General features: G+C 36.9%; 1 protein-coding gene across 1 annotated transcript; it reads left to right on the top strand.

The window, feature by feature from the left end:
* The first annotated feature begins 1,006 nt into the window (after positions 1 to 1,006).
* Positions 1,007 to 19,043, top strand: LOC147407172 (uncharacterized). Its single transcript, XM_086435588.1, has 16 exons — positions 1,007 to 1,186; positions 3,808 to 4,241; positions 4,365 to 4,590; positions 4,700 to 4,951; positions 5,062 to 5,177; positions 6,416 to 6,514; positions 6,656 to 6,743; positions 8,116 to 8,345; positions 11,935 to 12,119; positions 12,328 to 12,527; positions 15,731 to 16,063; positions 16,566 to 16,667; positions 16,879 to 17,176; positions 17,845 to 17,993; positions 18,082 to 18,366; positions 18,582 to 19,043. Exons 2-16 carry the CDS (start codon positions 3,943 to 3,945, stop codon positions 18,768 to 18,770), a joined length of 3,051 nt encoding a protein of 1,016 aa, XP_086291714.1. The 5' UTR covers positions 1,007 to 1,186; positions 3,808 to 3,942; the 3' UTR covers positions 18,771 to 19,043.
* The last annotated feature ends 154 nt before the right edge of the window (positions 19,044 to 19,197 follow it).

Raw genomic sequence — 19,197 nt, 5'->3', positions numbered from 1 at the left:
ATGATGGTTTTGGATGTAGTAGATCAGTATGCATGCTTCAATTTTGAAAATTTTTCTTTTAAGTTTTCAAAAATTATAATATATTTCTGGTTTCTCAGTAGAGAAGCCATTTCTTTCAATCCATATGTCGAAAATAACTGATTATTTAACCCTAATTGGATCCATATGGACCTATAGGGCTGTATAGGCCCAATCAAACTCAGCCCAGCCCGAACCCGTCCACTAGCATTTTTTATGTAGACCATAGGGAGGACCTGCTACTCAGGCTGATAACATCGCTTTCTCTTTTCGAAAAGTAAAAGTCAAGACGGCCAACAAATGCTTGGGTTACAAAAGATTGCCTAATGTAATTGCGTGGCTTAAAGGAGTTTGGTTCTTTACCTTTTGGCCTTTTCAGCCTTTCTTGCAAAGATCAAACTCTTCAATGCTACTTCTTCATTATTTTTTATCATTAAGTGGACCCTCTTAAACTAACCAAAGTACTAAACAAAACAAAAAAAAAAAAACTTTAAAGGACGTCATCCCAGATTAGAAACCACTGATGATCCTAGAGATTCACCCCTAACATATCACAAGAATATCTTTCTAACCTAAATCTACCAGTTTCCACGTGGCAAACATGCAAGGCGGCTGAGTAAACGAGTGATTTGATTGGAGGATCTTTTGAAGCGTATTTAACTATTTATCCGACTATGTCCGTACCTTCTACTCATCGTATTTAATTTGGAGATGGAGTGAAAATTTTCACCAAAGATCTCCTTACGTTGTGTGCCACGTGGATGCATGTTAGGTATGTAGTACTATTATTTACTACATCATGTTAAACGTGAGACATAACACTTTTTTCAGAACTCAGAAAAGAATAACTAAAGTGCAACTATTATACACGTAAGATATCTGTAGGGAGCGATCACCTTGAGGGGCCCACCTGCTGAGTGTTGATTGGAGGAAACAGTATTTGTATGGGCCAAAAAGGCCCAAAAAAGAGCAAAATCTAACGTTGCCCTCTTTCTCTCTTTCCGAAATTCCGAATGGGCGATGTGAAGTGGAGAGAATATGCCATTTATTGGTCCTTACAGACATTCTGAGATGCCAAGTCGGTGTGAGAAATCTCCTTTTCCTTTAAAACCACATGTACTTGTTCTTCCTCAACAATTCCCATTCTCATTTCTCTTCTCTCTTTCAGGTATTTTCTTTCTCTCTCTATATCTTTCTATCTGTTTTGTTCGAGATTGAAGTAGAAAAGCTGTGAAATTGATCGATTCTCATGTTCTTGTTATTCAATTTCTGTGTATCTTGGTTAAAGTTCTGTATTTGTGTTGGTTTTATGACTCCTCAATGGAAAGAAACCCTAAAGATTCTCTTTGAAGTTTATCACCATTTGTTCTGCTTCACTTTCGTTTTTTTTTTTTTTTTTGGGGCCTATTTCATTCAGTTTGAAAACCCTAGAGGAAGAACTTGAGTTGCTAGGCAAGTTATTCATATATTTTGTGAAATACATACTTTTTTTTGGACATAGTTCATTAATTTGTTGCAAAATATGTTTTTTTTTTTGTGGTGGTGGGGGGTAATTGGTTCATTAATTTGTTGCACAATTTGGTATTTGTAATAATTTGTAGCGGTTACAACAACAAAACCTTAACCCAAAGATTTAGGCTTGGCTACTTGTAGTAATGGATAGCGGTTGTTCTACTCTCTATTACGGTTTTAGCATGATTTGTCTGTTTTGTATCATGTAGCGTGTCTGCTCAACTGAACCCAATTTCTAACTAGAAATGTCTTTGGAATTAAAGGGTCAAAACCTGGACCTTTGCTTTGTTGAGTCGGATATAGTGAGAGAGTCATTGATTTGTCCTGTTCTCCATGGCCCATTTTTCATAGTGTAATGGCAAGTTTTCTTGTCATTTTCAAAATTCTCTTACAGAATTTATAATAGGATTCAATGTATTCATTTACGTAAAGCTCTCGTTAAAGCTTCAGACCAGCACAAGATTGTGTGACACATGGAATTTATATTGTCTAAAGTAGATTTCATATTTTTCTATAGCTCAAAAAACTATTCATCTTTTAATTTTGAGAGGACATCGTTGGGTTAAGTGCTAGAAACAATCACTGCTATAGAATTCAGACAATGTGTTTCACAATTCACATGCTCTTCTTGTTTTTAATCCTTCATGCGAATCTTCCCTTGAGAATAGGTAACAATTGGTTTGTTAAGATTTCATTATCAAGATAATTTTGTTAGGTTACCAGTTTTGTCCATAGGAGTAGACACGGTTGACATCAGTTGAAGTCAAAGCATAACATAAAATTTCAAGGGACAATTGTATCATAAAATCAAATAAGAAAATCTAGGATCTGAAGAGATTATCTTTCAAAATTGAAAAAACAAAATGAATTAGTTTAAAAAAATCTAAATTCACTCCAAATCTTATAGAATCATCATATACTAAGTCCCTATCCATTTCATCATCACATATTAGCTTAACACATCCATAAAATCATGTTTTGTAATATGCACACTGCATCTTTTCAGTTTGAATTATAATCTTATGCTATAGTATTTGAATTCTTCCATTCAAATAAATTCTTAACCCCGATGATTTGAATCTTATGTAGGAATCCCTTTAGATAAACACCCAATGATTTCTTTATGAATCTTATGATTTGGGAATGACTCACAATTATAACCTTACAATTATTATGATTTGAATAAAAACACAAGAAGCACACTTTAAGTTGAAAGCAATGACTCCTATATTTGTCTTTTTGTTATTGTGGACATTTGAATTGAATATATTTTTGGTATTAGTTTTTAGTGTCTGTACAAAACATTTTCATTATACGATGAATTATATTAATCAATTTGGAGGGTGGATCACTCCAAATTGTTGCCCTCTTTGCATGAAAGATGGGGAGTCTGTCGACCACCTATTAATTCATTGCACATTCTCTCACAAAATTTGGTCAATATTCCTTGGTCTTTTCCGTATTCATTGCGTCCTTCCTTGTAAGTATTCCCTGTTATTAGAAGGGTGGGCCAGTAATGTCTTCTCTTCCAGGAAAAGATTTCTGTGGGCTATTCTTCCCTCGGCTATAGCTTGGGGGCTATGGAACGAGAGAAATAACATGGTGTTTAACAATAGAATGAGAAGCTCTCACGACATATTCTTGGAGATCTTGGGCTTATTATATCTTTGGGCGAAGCAGAACATCGATTTCAAGGGGATCACTTTTGATGATTTCGTTTTTAGATGGAATTCTTTATGTAGTCTTTGATGCTTTGTTCTCTTTTTAGCTTTTTACTCTCTTAGAGGCTTCCTCAGCCTCTTTGTACTTTTTTTTCCTTCATTTAATATATTACACTTATCAAAAAAAAGAAATTGGGTTCAGAGCTTCGCTTAAAATAGTGAAATTTTGTCCCCTTTTGTTTTGTTGCGTTTTTTTTTTTTTTTTTTGCAATAAATTTTACTTAAAAAAAGGATTTGTGATTTGACCACCCTTTGAACTAATACATTTTAATGATAATAATAACATTCTTCTCAAAAGGGATGCAACCTTGGAATCATATTGCTTTAAGATATGATATAAGTCGTAGAATTGACATGAAATTTGTTTTGACAGGATCTTTTTTTGAAAGGATAATCTTTACTAATTGCTATGTCATTTTCGTATCTTATGATCTATGAATTCATATTTTATTGGAAATGATTTTTTTTTCAACTCATATCATTTTAAAGAAGTTTTCTTTGATTTCTTACGATTTAACTGTTGATGATTAAGTTGATAATTTTTTTTTTTGCTTAGATTCCTTACGTCGATTCCAACACAAGGTTTTGGAAGATTTTCTCTACAGTACATTTGGTTTCTACCAAATGCAAAATTTGTTTGCAAGTATTTGAAGCGAGTGAAATAATGTGAAGTGCTGGGAAAAATTGTTCAATGGGTTCTAGTAAGCAGTCAGTTGGTTTGCTGGAAAACCTCAAAATGGAGAGTGTCCGGACAATTCTGAAACACAAATATCCATACCCACACGAGCATTCACGTCATGCTATAATTGCAGTAGTCTTGGGGTGTCTTTTCTTTATCTCCTCAGACAACATGCATACCCTTATACTGAAGTTAGACAACAATATTAAATGGTGGTCGATGTACGGCTGCTTACTTGGGTTTTTTTATTTCTTTTCATCTCCATTCATTGGGAAGACCATCAAACCAAGCTATTCAAACTTCAGTCGATGGTAATTATTTTTCTCAAAGCTAAATTTTTCTTTAGTTGCTTATGGTTTTAGCTTTTCAGTAGTTTAGGCTATTATTTTATCATCATCGAATGGATTGCTGTTTACTCAGTTTTTTTTTTTTAGGTATATTGCCTGGATCTTAATTGCAGCTCTGTATCATCTTCCTAGTTTTCAATCAATGGGAGTAGATATGAGGATGAATCTCTCTCTATTTTTGTCTATATACATCTCTTCCATTTTATTTCTTCTTGTTTTCCATGTCATATTTCTTGGTCTTTGGTATATCGGACTTGTTGCTCGTGTAGCTGGAAAGAAGCCAGAAATCCTGACTATCTTCCAAAATTGTGCAGTAAGTATTCAAGATGCTTTGTAGGTTGACAGTATATGTAACCTAGGTTGCAGGCTTTGCTTCCATCGGGAAACCATATTCTTGTTTTGATGAAATTGCTTTTATGCAGGTCTTAAGCATAGCCTGCTGTGTATTTTATAGTCACTGTGGTAACCGTGCTATTTTGAGAGAGAAACCCTTTGTAAGGAGAAATTTCAGTTGGTTTCTTTCTGCGTTTTGGAAGAAAGAAGAGAGAAACACATGGTTAGCAAAATTCCTTCGCATGAATGAGTTAAAGGATCAAGTTTGCTCATCTTGGTTTGCTCCAGTTGGGTCTGCCAGCGACTACCCCCTTTTGTCCAAATGGGTCATCTATGGAGAGGTATTGCTGCGTGCATGCCTTTACAAGTTCTGTTTCACCAAATACTTTTAGTTGGACTTCCATGATGATCATCATTTCTGTATGTTTCATTCCAATTTTATGTTTTGCAGTTAGCTTGCAGTGGATCATGCGCAGGCCCATCTGATGAAATCTCTCCCATATATTCATTGTGGGCCACCTTTATAGGTCTTTACATGGCCAATTATGTGGTGGAACGATCTACAGGGTGAGTAGTTGCTTTCGTTGTGGCAAAGTCGGGGTTTGGGGTTAATTTGGCAGTGGGGAATTTTGGGAAAAAATCGAGATAATTAAAAACAAATGAATATATTTTATTAATTATTGAAAATATAAAAAATGTGTATTTCATATATTATAAAACATAACATTTACAAAATTACAAAATCATAATATTATTCAACTTCAAACATCATGATTTATTTGCGAATTGTGATTTTTTCAAAAAATACGAAAGTTCTTCGAAACTTTGGAATTAAATCGCCGATCGAAAAGATTCGGGAATTAATGGTGACTACAAAAAGTGGGAGGCTTTTTTCATATGGTGACCGGTAGTTAGAGTTCTGGAGTGCGTCATATAGAGATGTTAGTGCACAGGTGCTCTGCAGGAGTCTGCACTGGACATCTGTGCTCTATGTGCTGTTCCTGAGGTGCTGACCCCTCAGAAACATGGTGCACAGCAGAGATGCACACTGCAGTTTCCCATGGTGCACTGGCTCAGTTAGCCTTGCTTCCCGGATTCATGCCCCTGTTTTACTTCAAATTTTATGGCACATATAATATCACTAATATCTGGGATGTTTTCTCTACAACATCAAGTTTGACTTGTCCTGAGTTAAACAGGACAAACAATTTTATTGTGTTCCTCGGGTAGCGTGTGATGAGTTGTCAGGTATTTTGAGCATGTTTCCGACCAAAGGCCTGCACTAGTAATTGAACCTGAAACTTGGTTTTCACTTTCATGTCATATGGAGTTGTTCTTCTTGAGGGCAGTTTAATATTCGTCACCCAACACCACCTTTTGTTGTTGACTAAATATGGTTTTCTGTGCATATCATCAAAACTAGTGTTTTATTGTGATACTTGCTACTTTTACTGGGCACTATTTAATGAAGTGCAGCGTCAAAGTTCTGGCTACCACTTCATCGGATGGGATTTAACCATCCAGTACTTTTTCCTCTTGAGCATCCATTGATGGTCCGGAAATAGGACATTGCTTTTAAATTGTTAGAGCCATGCAATTGGAATCATTTCTTCTCTGTAGATTAATATCTCATTGGTTCGCATACATCGTGTTTGGAAAGACCTACTTGTGCATTTGGGCAACAGGTGGGAGAGACCGATGAATCATGTGCTATGATATATATTTTTCTGGACATTATATTAATTAAATTCCAGAATCAGCATTAGTATTGTTTTCTAATTTATTTATTTTTTGGCAATCAACAGATGGGCTCTTACTCACCCATTTTCAGTTGAGGAATATGAAAAGTTGAAGAAACAACAAATGAAACCTGACTTCTTGGATATGGTTCCTTGGTATTCAGGGTATGTTTTCATTTTCACTTTTTGACTTCGTTTTGTTTTTGTTTTTGGGGAAAGATAAAAATCTATTAAGCTGACTTTTTTTTTTCATCGGGGAAAAAGGTGCCTTTGCTACCCTCTAATGCTGCATGCTATGTTGTGCAGAACTTCGGCTGATTTATTCAAGACAGTTTTTGACCTCCTGGTATCGGTAACTTTATTTGTTGGCCGCTTCGATATGCGCATGATGCAGGTGAACTTTCCATATTGTTTCTGTTGTTATATGATGCATTTAAAATTATTATCAATTTTAATAATTATTGTCCTATTCTTTCTGTTGGAACATTCTTTGAATAAGTAAATCATTGGAATTCCCCTTACTGAAAAATCCCCGAGGATGAGTTTGTGAGTGTGCTAATTCTCACGTATATCTGGTTCATTTTTAAAATCAAAACATCTTGATCAACAGTATGATAAAAACAAAGATATACAGTGACAAAACCCCATTTACATCTTGATCAACATTCTGTTTTGTCTCATAATGAGGCCTGGACATTCTGAGACAAAACAGAACGTTTGGTCATGGTGCAATTCTATATTCTTATTTGCTTGAATCATTTGATAGATGAAAATCCCATAATGTTTCTTCCCACAATTCTTCTAATTCTCTCTCTCTCTCTCTCTCTCTCTCTCTCTCTCTCTCTCTATATATATATATATATATAGGGTGGCGTTCGGAGGTCCTAAAGAGAGCCAAACATGGTGTCAAACATTTTTTCAATGTATGGGTTAGAAGTTTCGGAATGGGCTGATTTTTTGTGAGGATAATCTCTATGATGAGGAGATCATCCTCACCAAAAATCAGCTCATTCCAAAACTTCTAACCCCATCAAAAGTGATTTACAAAAATCGGACGGTCCACAATTCTTCAACTTGTAAATTAGGGTTAGAAGTTTTGGAATGAGTTGATTTTTGGTGAGGATGATCTCCTTACCATAGAGACCATCCTCACAAAAAATCGGCTCATTCCGAAACTTCTAACCCCTATTTTGAAAAATGTTTGGCTCTCTTTAGGGTCTCCAAACACTTCCCATAAATATATATATATATATAGAGTGGCATTTGATTGGGAGCCAAAATTTGTCCTATATGAGGATGATCTCTATGGTGAGGAGATCATCCTAAAAAAAAAATCAGCCCAATCTGAAACTTTTCAGCCATATAGGACAAATGTGTTGGCTCCCTAAAATTGGCTGCCGAACCTGATCTATATATAGATAGATATGGATTAAAAGTGTTGGAATGGGCTGATTTTTTGCGAGGATGATCTCCATGGTGAGGAGATCATCATCACAAAAAATCAACCCATTCTGAAACTTGTAACCCCATCAAAAGTGGTTTACAAGTGAAGAATTGTGGACCGTCGATTTTTACCATTAATTTGTATACCACTTTTGATTGGTTTAGAAGTTTGAGATTGGACTAATTCTTTGTGAGGATGATCTCCTTATCATATAGATCATCCTCACAAAAAAATCATCCCATTCTGAAAATTTTAACCCATATAGAACAAATTTTGGCCGCCCCCCCTCCTCTATTAACTTAACCTTTCTGATGTGAATCAGGCTGCTATGAGAAGGGATCAGGATGAAGCTCAAAAAGGTGATCTTTTGTTTGATAATTTTAGTGGAAAGGAAGGTATTTGGTTTGACTTTATGGCGGATACTGGAGACGGTGGAAACTCATCCTATACTGTGGCTCGATTGCTTGCTCAACCTTTCATTCAACTTAATAATGGTGATTCAGTCCGCACCCTACCGCGTGGAGACTTACTTCTTATTGGAGGGGATCTTGCGTAAGCTGGAACTTCTTTCCCATTTGTAATTTATACATTGACCTACATAACCAGGATGATCCATTTTCTGAAAATTTGGCTCTGCGTGAAATCTATTACCTCACATGTTTAGTGCACAACAATCGTTTGTTCAAATAAATATTATTTTATCAAGTTTATTCCAGTGATTGTTTATACTTTATACTCTTTTTTTTTTTATATGATTTTTATTTACACAAGCTTGTCTAATTATATTTTTACTATGCCTTGTATTTGCATCAATATAGTAATTTTAAAATTATGAAGTTTCATATGTGAAATAAACTGAATGGGATGGGTCAGTGTCTCAAACTTCGTGCCACCATGGCTTGTGACTGTACCTTTATTAAGTTATAACATAAATCAAATAACAAATGACTCAATCGTATTTAACTTTCGATGCACCTATTATATATCTTATATTTATCAAGTTGTAAATAAAAAAGTAAAATACTCATCAATGTTGATGTCAGTCCTTTGCCTGCTGGTTGAAAACAAGAAGATAAGGTACAATCAGGAAGCACCTACAAGAATGAGAAAGTTTAAAACATGAATAGAAGAAAAAGAAAAGAAAATAAAAAGCTCAAAGAAGAGGAAGAAAGAGGGGGGGGGGGGGGGGGGGGGGGGGGGGGGCGGACAAAGAGCCTATGATCAGATTCTAGTGGATCGAGCTTATTTCCTCATCTATCCATCCGAACGAACTGGCTGAAATTTCACATGTTAGAAAGGGTTATAGTTTATTTATTTATTTATTTTTGATTGGTAAAGATTGAGAATTATTTATTAAAAATAAAAAAAAGGGAGGTCAAGATGACCATCCAAAAGGTGCAACGCAAAAGAAAACTATAAATTACAAACCAAATCCCATCTAACAAGAAGATCCTCAAAGAAAACCCCCTTGAACTCCTTAAACAACTTTCCCCACAAGAACAAATGGCTAAAGATTGAAAGAATTAAATATTGAACTGATGGAATCTTCTCATCGAAGATCCGGCTATTTCTTTCTTTCCAAAGTGTCCAACAAACTGCAAATGGAAGGAGGCTCCAAAGTATGCGCTTTGACTTCCTCAAAGGACAACCCCAAGCAAGCCAACATTGAAACAAAAGCCCAACTGGCCCAAGAAAGCACCCATCCGTGCCGAAGAGGGCTAGGAAATGAGACCAAATTGATCGAGCCAAGAGCAATGCATTAAGATATGGTCTGCTGATTCCCCATCTCTGCCACACAAACAACAAAAATTAGCAGTTGGAAAGCCCCTTCGGATAATCTGGTCAGAGGTGGGTAATCTCACCAATGAAGCTGCCCAGACAAAGATCGATATCTTTGAAGGAATTTCCCATGTTAGACAAAAAGAATTTGAGAGGTACTGTCAGACGCCAAAGATATAGCCTAGTACATAGGAGAGATTGAAAACTAATCATTCTTGGACCTTTCCCAAACACGTCTATCCTCTGTGTCACTTTGAAGATTTGTGACCTCGATCTCCTAAAGCAACCTACTCACAATGGCCAACTCCCAGTCATTAAAAGGTCTTCTAAAGCCCAAATCTCAAGCTCTCCTCGACCCTTCTATGTTCATAAAAGTTGGGATAACTTGCCCCTTCTTATTAGATAAAGCAAAAAGATCTGGAAATTGTTCCTTTAGGAGGAGCATCACCACACCACCTATCCTCCCCGAATCGCACCCAATTCTCGCTTCCCACTTTGAATTTGATTATTCGATAATACATCGGAGCTTTCGTCAAAATACCTTTCCGAATACCACAACCATAGGGACCCTTAGCTGCCCCCCTCTCCGAACTAAAAGTTTATTGGGATGATGCTTGCCAAAGCGCTTAAAATAAGCGTCATCTCACTCCTGAAAATATTGCGTTTGTAAAGACTAATTGCTAATGAAGCAACATTTACCCCATTCCTAGGCAAAATTTATTTTTCATCTCTCTTTGTTGGGAGAAAAAAAATGAAGCATTACACGTTTTATAATAGTAAAAGTCCACTTTATCCTTTAAACCTTCAAAGCAAGAAAATATTGCGTTTGTAAAGACTAATTGCTAATGAAGCAACATTTACCCCATTCCCAGGCAAAATTTATTTTTCATCTCTCTTTGTTGGGAGAAAAAAAATGAAGCATTACACGTTTTATAATGGTAAAAGTCCACTTTATCCTTTAAACCTACTATAATGCAAATTTTACATAAGTTATATATTAAAATATTAAGGACTTTATTTTTTAAAAATTGAAAATAAAGGCCATGACGACCTCTGAAATAGCCGTTATGGAAGGTGTCTTCCCCCCAAGTAGTCATGATAATATAGGCCATGTGGGAGGGATATTATTAAAAATCTCAGAGGTTAAGGGGGTAAAAAAGGAAAAAATAATAAAATTGAAGAAGTATTATTAAGAGGGGGGGGGGGGGGGGGGGATGAGGAAAAACAATAAAGTGGGTTAAAGGGGTACAAGAGAATAGATAGTAATGTTAGAGCATGTCAATTTTACCTTAGAATTTCACTGATGCGTCCATTCATAACATAATTCAATTTCTAATTTTTTATGACGCTCCCGACCTTGACGTAGAGGCGTTTCTGGTAACTATGTTATTCCCTTTCTATGTTAGTCTATACGAGTTTATTATTGAAGTCTTATTAATTAATAGAGATTTGGTGAAATTGCACGGCTTTCGAAAACTTTTGTTGTGTTTTACTAGGTTTTTTCTTCAATAGTGAGAGCCTTACAAAGAAACAATTTGGATGCTTACCTTTGCAAAATATATTGTTCTAACTTTTCCATCTATTGTAATTCTTCTAAATCGTCATGGTTGGTTTTAGTCCATTGTCCTTATAGCATGGTACTTTAGAGGTTTTATAAGTTCGAGGAACTTCTCAACATATTACAGAACCTAGGACATACTTGTTCCACCACTCTCAAGGTCGAAGCTAGTAAGGAGCTAGTGGGGGCAATTGCCCCACTCAATTTTTTTCTCTTTTATTTATATTTTAATTTGAGATACCCCGATATTTTTAACCCATTTGCCCCCCCCCCCCCCAACCCACACACAATTTTTTGAATATGACGTTGCCCCCTTGACTTGGGCCTCCTCTTGTAGACTAATTGGAAATTACCTAAATACCCTTTTCTTCAACCTCTAACCAAAAACTTTTGAATTTTCTCCCCCAACCATTCAATTTCAAGCTCCACCCCTGATCGCTCTAGAGTCTTATGAAGCACTTTTTGATCAGTTTAAGAACTAGAACTATCACATAACATATTCATTTGAAACATGATTATCATCATTACATGCTTGCCACAGATAATATCTTATTTCATAGTAGAATTTAGTTATATAATGGTATGTGTTAGAAGATGCGTTGTTGTTTTGTGGTATCTACCTCATTTTTTATTTTTATGCACATGCCATTAGTTTGCTGCAGATTTGTTACCCAAAAGCAATCTATGCTGTAGTTCGTACCTGACACGTTAAAGGATTAGTTCATGTTGCACGATTATTATTATTTCATTATTTTTCGTTTCATATGCCATACGTAAATCAAACTTCTAATATTTTTTTAATAGGTATCCAAATCCTTCGGCATTTACATATGAGAGGCGCCTTTTTACCCCTTTTGAATATGCTCTCCAGCCTCCTCCTTGGTATAAACCAGAGCATATAGCTGTAAACAAGCCCGAGTTGCCTTGTGGGATTTCTGAACTGAAGTGTTATGGTGGACCTCAATGCTTTGTTATTCCTGGAAACCATGGTTAGTGCTTGTTCACAGCCTACATTTGCTTGATAAAAGCAAAATAAACTTGGTTTGCTAGATAGGAAAATTTTCTTGAAAAAGTTTTTGTTTTACATAAGTTTTCTTCTATACATGCAAAGCAATTGATTTATCTGAACCTTGTCATTTATGGGCTTATGGTATTTGATGTTGTAAGGGTATTGATGTGAAATTTTCTTTTTTACAGATTGGTTTGATGGACTTCACACTTTTATGAGGTACATATGCCATAAAAGCTGGTTGGGCGGTTGGTTTCTTCCTCAGAGGAGGAGTTATTTTGCATTGCAGCTTCCGAAAGGATGGTGGGTGTTTGGTCTTGATCAAGCTCTCCATTGTGACATTGATGTGTTTCAATTCAAGTTCTTCTCAGAATTAATCAAAGAGAAGGTATACTTTGTCAATTTTGTGTCGATATCATTTTGTTCTGTTTAAAGATGGATGTACGCACCAATTGTAGGCTGTAGTTTATTAGTTATCCTTTAAATTCAGTATGAATGTACGAGGTTGGTCGAGGCAAAATAGATACCTGAGTGTTCTTTTCACTCGACTATTAGTTGGTATTAGCTTTTTAAAGGGGTTTGAAATTGTCTTTATTGTCCATCTCAACTTATCATTGCTGGATTTTAAGATACATTTATTTGAGGCTTTACAGATGATAAGTTGTGGTGGCCGGTGCGAAGTGTATATACATATTTATTTATTTTATGATAAGTAAAAATTTATTGAAAGAGAGAAAAAAGGGAGGTCGATGTGATCAACTCAAAAGTACAAGAAAAAAAAAGGACAACAATAGAACCCCCCAACTGTAGACTTCAAACGCAATACTAGCTTGCCTCTTAAGTCACTCACCCTGTCCCAAAGACACCCCTAAAATCCTTGAAGAGTTTATACCAAAAATACAATAAAGCCAGCAAAGAAACAATGAAATCCTGCAACGGAGACTCCTTTCCTTCAACAGTGTGGCCATTTCTCTTCTTCCACAGGCTCCAACAAATAACAAAAGGCACCAAGCTCCACGACGTCTGCTTTGATTCGGAGGAGTTGCCCCAAAGAACCGGGACAACCCAAAAAGTTCTCAATAGAAGCAGGAAGACAGCCTTCCAATCCAAATAACTACGCATAATGTGACCAAACCTGACTAGTGAAAGAACTGTGAATGAGCACATGATCAGCCAATTCCCCACTTTCTCTACTCATAGAGTAGAAGTTAGGAGACACAAAACCTTGTCTTATAAGCTGATCCAAAGTCAAGATCTTGCCAAAAGTTGCAGACCACACAAAGAATGAGACTTTTGAGGGGACCTTTCTATTCCAGATAAATGCATGTGAAATTCCATTCTCTGTGGACGAATCCACCGTGTGATACAAAGAACTGATCTAAAGCGGCCATTCCTCTAGTGCCTTCCCAAACTCACCTATCATCCGCATCTATGTTAAGTGCAATATCTCCATCAACTCTGTTAATCTTTCCAACCTTTCGAGTTCCCAGTCATTGAAGGCTCTTCTAAATCCAAAGTCCCAAGACGTCAGTCCTCCATCTCTACTCAGAAAGGATGAGACAGGCTGCTCCTTCAAAGGTAACTCAAATAGCTTAGGAAATTGGTCCTTCAAAGGGCACCCTCCCCACCACCAATCTTCCCAAAAGTGGACCGTATCACCTCTGCCTATCTTAAATTTCACCTTCTTTCTGAACAGTGAAGTCTCCCGAAAATGCCTTTCCACATCCCAAAGCATAAGACCCCTTCAGCCACCATTTTCCCACCCCTTATCCTTCACACCAAACTTTCCCACAATTACTCTTCTCCACAGACTTCCATCCTCCTCACCAAATCTCCAATGCCACTCCCCAAGCAAGGCTGAATTCATTGCACCAAAGTCTCTTAACCCTAAACCCCCATGACTCATCGGGCTGCATAACTTTTTCCAGCTTACAAGATGATAATTTCTTCTGCCTGCCTAGTCATTCAAAAAAATCCCTGCAGATTTTAGGATTCTGAGCAGGTTCCTGTTAACCATATATTGGACAAAAGGAATTGGAATTTAACTGAAATTGCAATAAAATAAGGAAATATATTTGTGAATGCTTGCATTGTTTTCCCAAGTTCTACTGTATATGATGGCTGGTCCGTAAAATACATAGTCAACTGGGACAAGGTCTTGACTTGGTCACTCTCTTTAGCTTTGTAGTCTGGACGACCCAGCAATTCTCTTATATATATAAAAACACAATGTTTGAAACATTAGAAATCTTTTTCTTCAATAAGCACATTAAAACCCTTCAGTTATAACATGTTGTAGGTGGATAAGGATCCCCCCTTCTATCCCCGTTTCCCCTTTCATAGGCCAAGAGGAATTGTTACCAAGGCCATATGGCACATTTGACGATCCCTGGCGCACTGTCCCTTGTCTGCTATGTCAGCAACGATATTGTGATAAAGTGGATTTTCCTACGTGTTGCCATGATGAAACCCTTTCTTGCTTCCATGGCATCACACCTGGGAGCGCCATCTATACAATACAACCAACATTAACAGTCAATATGATTCTAATGAGAAAAGGAGCGTTCAATGTTTTTCAACTGCACTCAAAGTGCTAGATTAAAGAGAGATTTTATTAGAATAAATTAATAGTCCTAACTGTTCTACTATTGGTTTTTGGATGATATTGCACTGTTCTTTAAGGATCTATTGCTTGGACTTGTTTTTGGATGAGGGCTTGGGAGATTTGGTACTCTTCCTATATATAGCTCCTCTATAGGGCTTAAAACGGGGGTCGGGTTTGGGCCGGCTATGTGTTTACCCTTATCCATATCCGGATTTTTTATTCGGATCCTACTAGCTCAAACCATATCCAAATTTTTTATTTTCATTAAACCCATATCCGGATCTGATCCGACCAAATTAATTGATTTGGGTCGGGTGGTTGGATAATTTCAAACCATTTCAAAGTAATTTATTAAAAAATGTGACTTGAACTCCCTTTTGAAGAGAAGCTTTGACCACTACACCTAATACTCATTTGTTGATGAATGATAGACTAAAAAATATAAAAATATAGCATACAATATACAAAATAATATATCATTCGGATATAGGCAGATATAGGGATGGATCCATATCCGACCTGTATCTGACTCGGGTCAAAGGACATCAACCCATGTCCGACCCATATTTTAATTCGGATATACTAGAAGGAACCAAACCCGCTAAAAATCGGATTTGGATCACATGGATTTCGGATAAAATCCGACCCATTTTAAGCCCTGCTCTTCTAGCAGTTGAAGATGTGTTCTCTTTATGGCATGGATAAGTATGGATGGTCTGTGCTGGTTGGTTTACTGCTGGGCTTTCCATTTTGTATGAGCATAACCATAGAAGTGTCACTGTGGAGTTCGACATGTTGACAAAAGATGTTAATTGTTCATGTTTGTACATTGGAAATGACCTTGCTTGTTTCCTTTTCTTACAGCACTCACTCATCAAGAAAGGACTACAATGATTTTGCCTGTTTTCTAAGAAGCTAGCATCACTAATTTGACTGAGTGGTTTATTTTGATTGGATGGTCTTTATAATATTTTCATGTTTTCCAGGTTGGGGAGAAGGATTCTGTGATCATTATGACACATGAACCAAATTGGCTTCTTGATTGGTACTGGAATGATGTCTCTGGGAAGAATGTCTCTCACTTGATACGTGACTATTTGAAGGGAAGGTGTAAGCTTCGAGTGGCAGGGGACTTGCACCATTACATGCGTCATTCTTCTGTTCAATCAGCTAAGCCAGTTTATGTACAACATTTACTTGTCAATGGTTGTGGTGGGGCATTTTTACATCCTACCCATGTCTTCAGTAACTTCAATAAATTATATGGAACTACCTATGAAAGCAAAGCTGCTTATCCTTCTTTCGAAGATTCAAGTAGGGTAAGTTTGAAAATTTTATTCTATTAATACATATTATGTGTATGGAAATAATATTTTTAAGGTGCTAGGGAGATTAATCTTAGATCATACAACATCGTCATCATCAAAAAGCCTTATCCCAAAAATTGGTTTGGCTGAATGAATTTTGTTCTTCCATTCAATTCTGTCTGAAGTCACATATTCTATAATCTAGTTTGTTCATATCCTCTCTCACTACCTCCATCCACAGTTTTTCGGTTCTTCCTCTCTTACCCTTATAACACCATAAACTTGCGGTTCCTTCAAAATGGGGCTGTAATCAGCCTTTGTTGCGCATGACATGACCTGGCCATCACAATCGAATGTCTTTAGTTTGTCACTTAGTGGAGCTACTCCTACATTTTCCCAAATGCATTCATTTGTAATCATATCTTTCTTAGTTTTTTCATACATCCATCTCAGCATCTCAGCTACACTTTAACATATGCACTTAACTAACAGATAAAATGGAAAATTGGTACAGATTGCACTTGGGAACATTTTGAAGTTTCGGAAGAAGAACTGGCAGTTTGACTTCATTGGTGGCATCATATACTTTATATTGGTCTTTTCCATGTTCCCTCAGGTGATTTTTCTTTTGAGCTTAGGATTATTTCTCTTTCGACACTTGAACACATCTTTCAATGGTTCATATACCTTTTCTAGAATTGATTTTGGTGAGTTTTTATTTGGCTGGTTCTGGGTAAGTAGTCTTGCAAATTGCTTTCCTAGAAATAATTCATTGAATGATTGTTTTTATTGGAGATGATTGACACTATCCTTCTGGCACTTTCCAGTGTAAGCTTGGTCACATCCTGCAGGATGATTCATTTTCTGGTCATATGGGGAGTTTCTTTAGCACAGTTTGGCATGGGTTTATGTACATACTGGAACACTCATACGTGTCTTTAGCAGGGGCTCTGCTCTTGCTTATGGCAGCATTTTCGTTTGTCCCTTCCAAAGTATCACGGAAGAAGCGGGCAATAATTGGGATTCTTCATGTTTCTGCCCATATGGCAGCAGCACTCATTCTCATGTTTCTGTTGGAATTGGGTATTGAGACATGTATCCGCCATCGACTGCTGGCAACTTCAGGTGTGTGTCTTGATTGTTTTGTTCTATTTCAAATGTGAGGAATGCTTGCTGCACTTTGCCTTCACATAGATGGGTTTACCAAAGAGGCAAAGAGGGCGAGGTGGACGTTTTTATTGCACTCACTTGAGTTCTGTTGGTGTCATGTTTCAAATTCTTTATTGAGAGAAAGACCACTTCTCTCATATGACTGATGCCAAATACTTGTATAGGGTCAGATAACAAAGCGTGCAGAGGTATGAATACCCAAATCTTAATATTGACTACTTAACAAAAGGAGAAAAACAATCATATTCAAGTATCAGGAAAATGGCTAAAAAGGAATTGAAGACAAATATTACACAGAGCGATAAAAAAGAAAGCTAATTGAGGCTAACGAGCAAATGCTTAGGCTGAATGCATTAAAAAGAAATTGTGAACCCAAAAAGTTTTAGGTGTATCATGTATGCTATAATTATAATTATCTAAACCCTTTCAATTGTGAGCAGTAGCCTCACAAATGATGTTTGTTGGTAGTATGAACTTCTGAACTTTTAGCAGAAAATATGTTATAATAATCCCAAACATGTTGAATTGGAACTTTATAAATCAGTGTGGTTATCGACTATCATCCGTGTGTTTATATTGCTTGTGCAACTTTCAAGTGCTTAAGATTAAGAAATCTGTTTCAGGCTATCACACTCTGTATGAATGGTATCGATCCGTGGAGAGCGAACACTTCCCGGACCCAACTGGCCTTCGGGCTCGTATAGAACAATGGACATTTGGCCTTTACCCAGCATGTATAAAGTATCTCATGTCTGCATTTGATGTCCCAGAGGTGAGATAATGTTCCACTCATTCTGGCATTATTTTTCACTAGTTAGTTTTTCTTCAGCATAGTGATATCCACGAGGAGAAATTGTCAGGTTATGGCTGTCACCAGGAGCAACATATGCAAGAAGGGCATGGAGTCACTTTCACGTGGGGGTGCCATCATCTACTATGCCTCTGTCTTCCTCTATTTCTGGGTCTTCTCAACCCCAGTGGTCTCCTTGGTGTTTGGGAGCTACTTGTACATCTGCATCAACTGGCTACACATACATTTCGATGAAGCTTTCTCTTCTCTACGCATCGCAAATTACAAGTCATTCACCCGCTTTCACATAACCCATGATGGTGACCTTGAAGTCTTCACCCTTGCAGTTGATAAGGTAAGAATCTATATTAGCTCACCTTTTTTCCACTTAGTGTTCAAGTACCTTTTGTCCATGATCACGAACTCCCTCTTAAAGAAGATGTCTTCATAAAGGTTGATATGTATCGGTATCGGCAAAGACCAATATGAAACATTGAATGTTTTGGGAATGTATCAGCCGATATCGTATTGGTTTTTTCGTTAACGGAAACATTCAATCTTGCTTTACAGATTCCAAAAGAATGGAAATTGGATCCCGAGTGGGATGGGGAAGCAAAGCAACCGGAGCAATTGAGTCATCTTGGGAAGCATCCTAGCAAGTGGGCAGCAGCTACTGCTCATCAGGATCCTCTAACAACCGTTCGAATTGTTGATCATTTTGTTATCCAACATTCAACTACAAACCCTGTTTCAGAATAAGTAGACCATGAATTTCTTATTCATTGATCTAGGCATGTTGATTTATAACTTTTCATCATTCAAGTAGAAATGGTAAAGTAGAAATAGAAGAGTCGAAATATGCTTGCACCAATAGGGGTTTGATCCACCATTTAATGGTCCCAACTAGGATATTAATGCCGAAAGTTAACATGATGGGATGATCACAATATACCATCAATTTGTGAGGACTTTATTTTAACTGTTTGTTGTATACTTTAACTATCCCAAAGCATGTCATAGTTCAGATTGTTATGATCATCCAATCAAGTCAAATCTTTAACGACACAAAGTCATCCATTAAGGTGATGTGAAAGGGAAACTCTTCTAACTGAAAATAGTGATGTATGCGAGGCTGCATGCAATACTTCTTCGAAGTGGGCATCCTGGATCCTTGGATAAAATGCTA

Source organism: Akebia trifoliata, chromosome 3 (assembly GCF_017979445.1).
Source record: "Akebia trifoliata isolate Shusen 1 chromosome 3, ASM1797944v1, whole genome shotgun sequence".
NCBI classification, from domain to species: Eukaryota; Viridiplantae; Streptophyta; class Magnoliopsida; order Ranunculales; family Lardizabalaceae; genus Akebia; species Akebia trifoliata.
Note: the sequence above shows the minus strand (reverse complement) of the source record. Positions and strands in the feature narration are given on the sequence as shown.

Coding starts and splice junctions, on each gene's coding strand:
- LOC147407172 (XM_086435588.1), top strand. CDS start 3,943: ATGGGTTCTAGTAAGCAGTCAGTTGGTTTGCTGGAAAACCTCAAAATG. Junction 17,994..18,081: donor CTGCATTTGATGTCCCAGAG/GTGAGATAATGT, acceptor AGAAATTGTCAG/GTTATGGCTGTCACCAGGAG. Junction 18,367..18,581: donor TCACCCTTGCAGTTGATAAG/GTAAGAATCTAT, acceptor CTTGCTTTACAG/ATTCCAAAAGAATGGAAATT.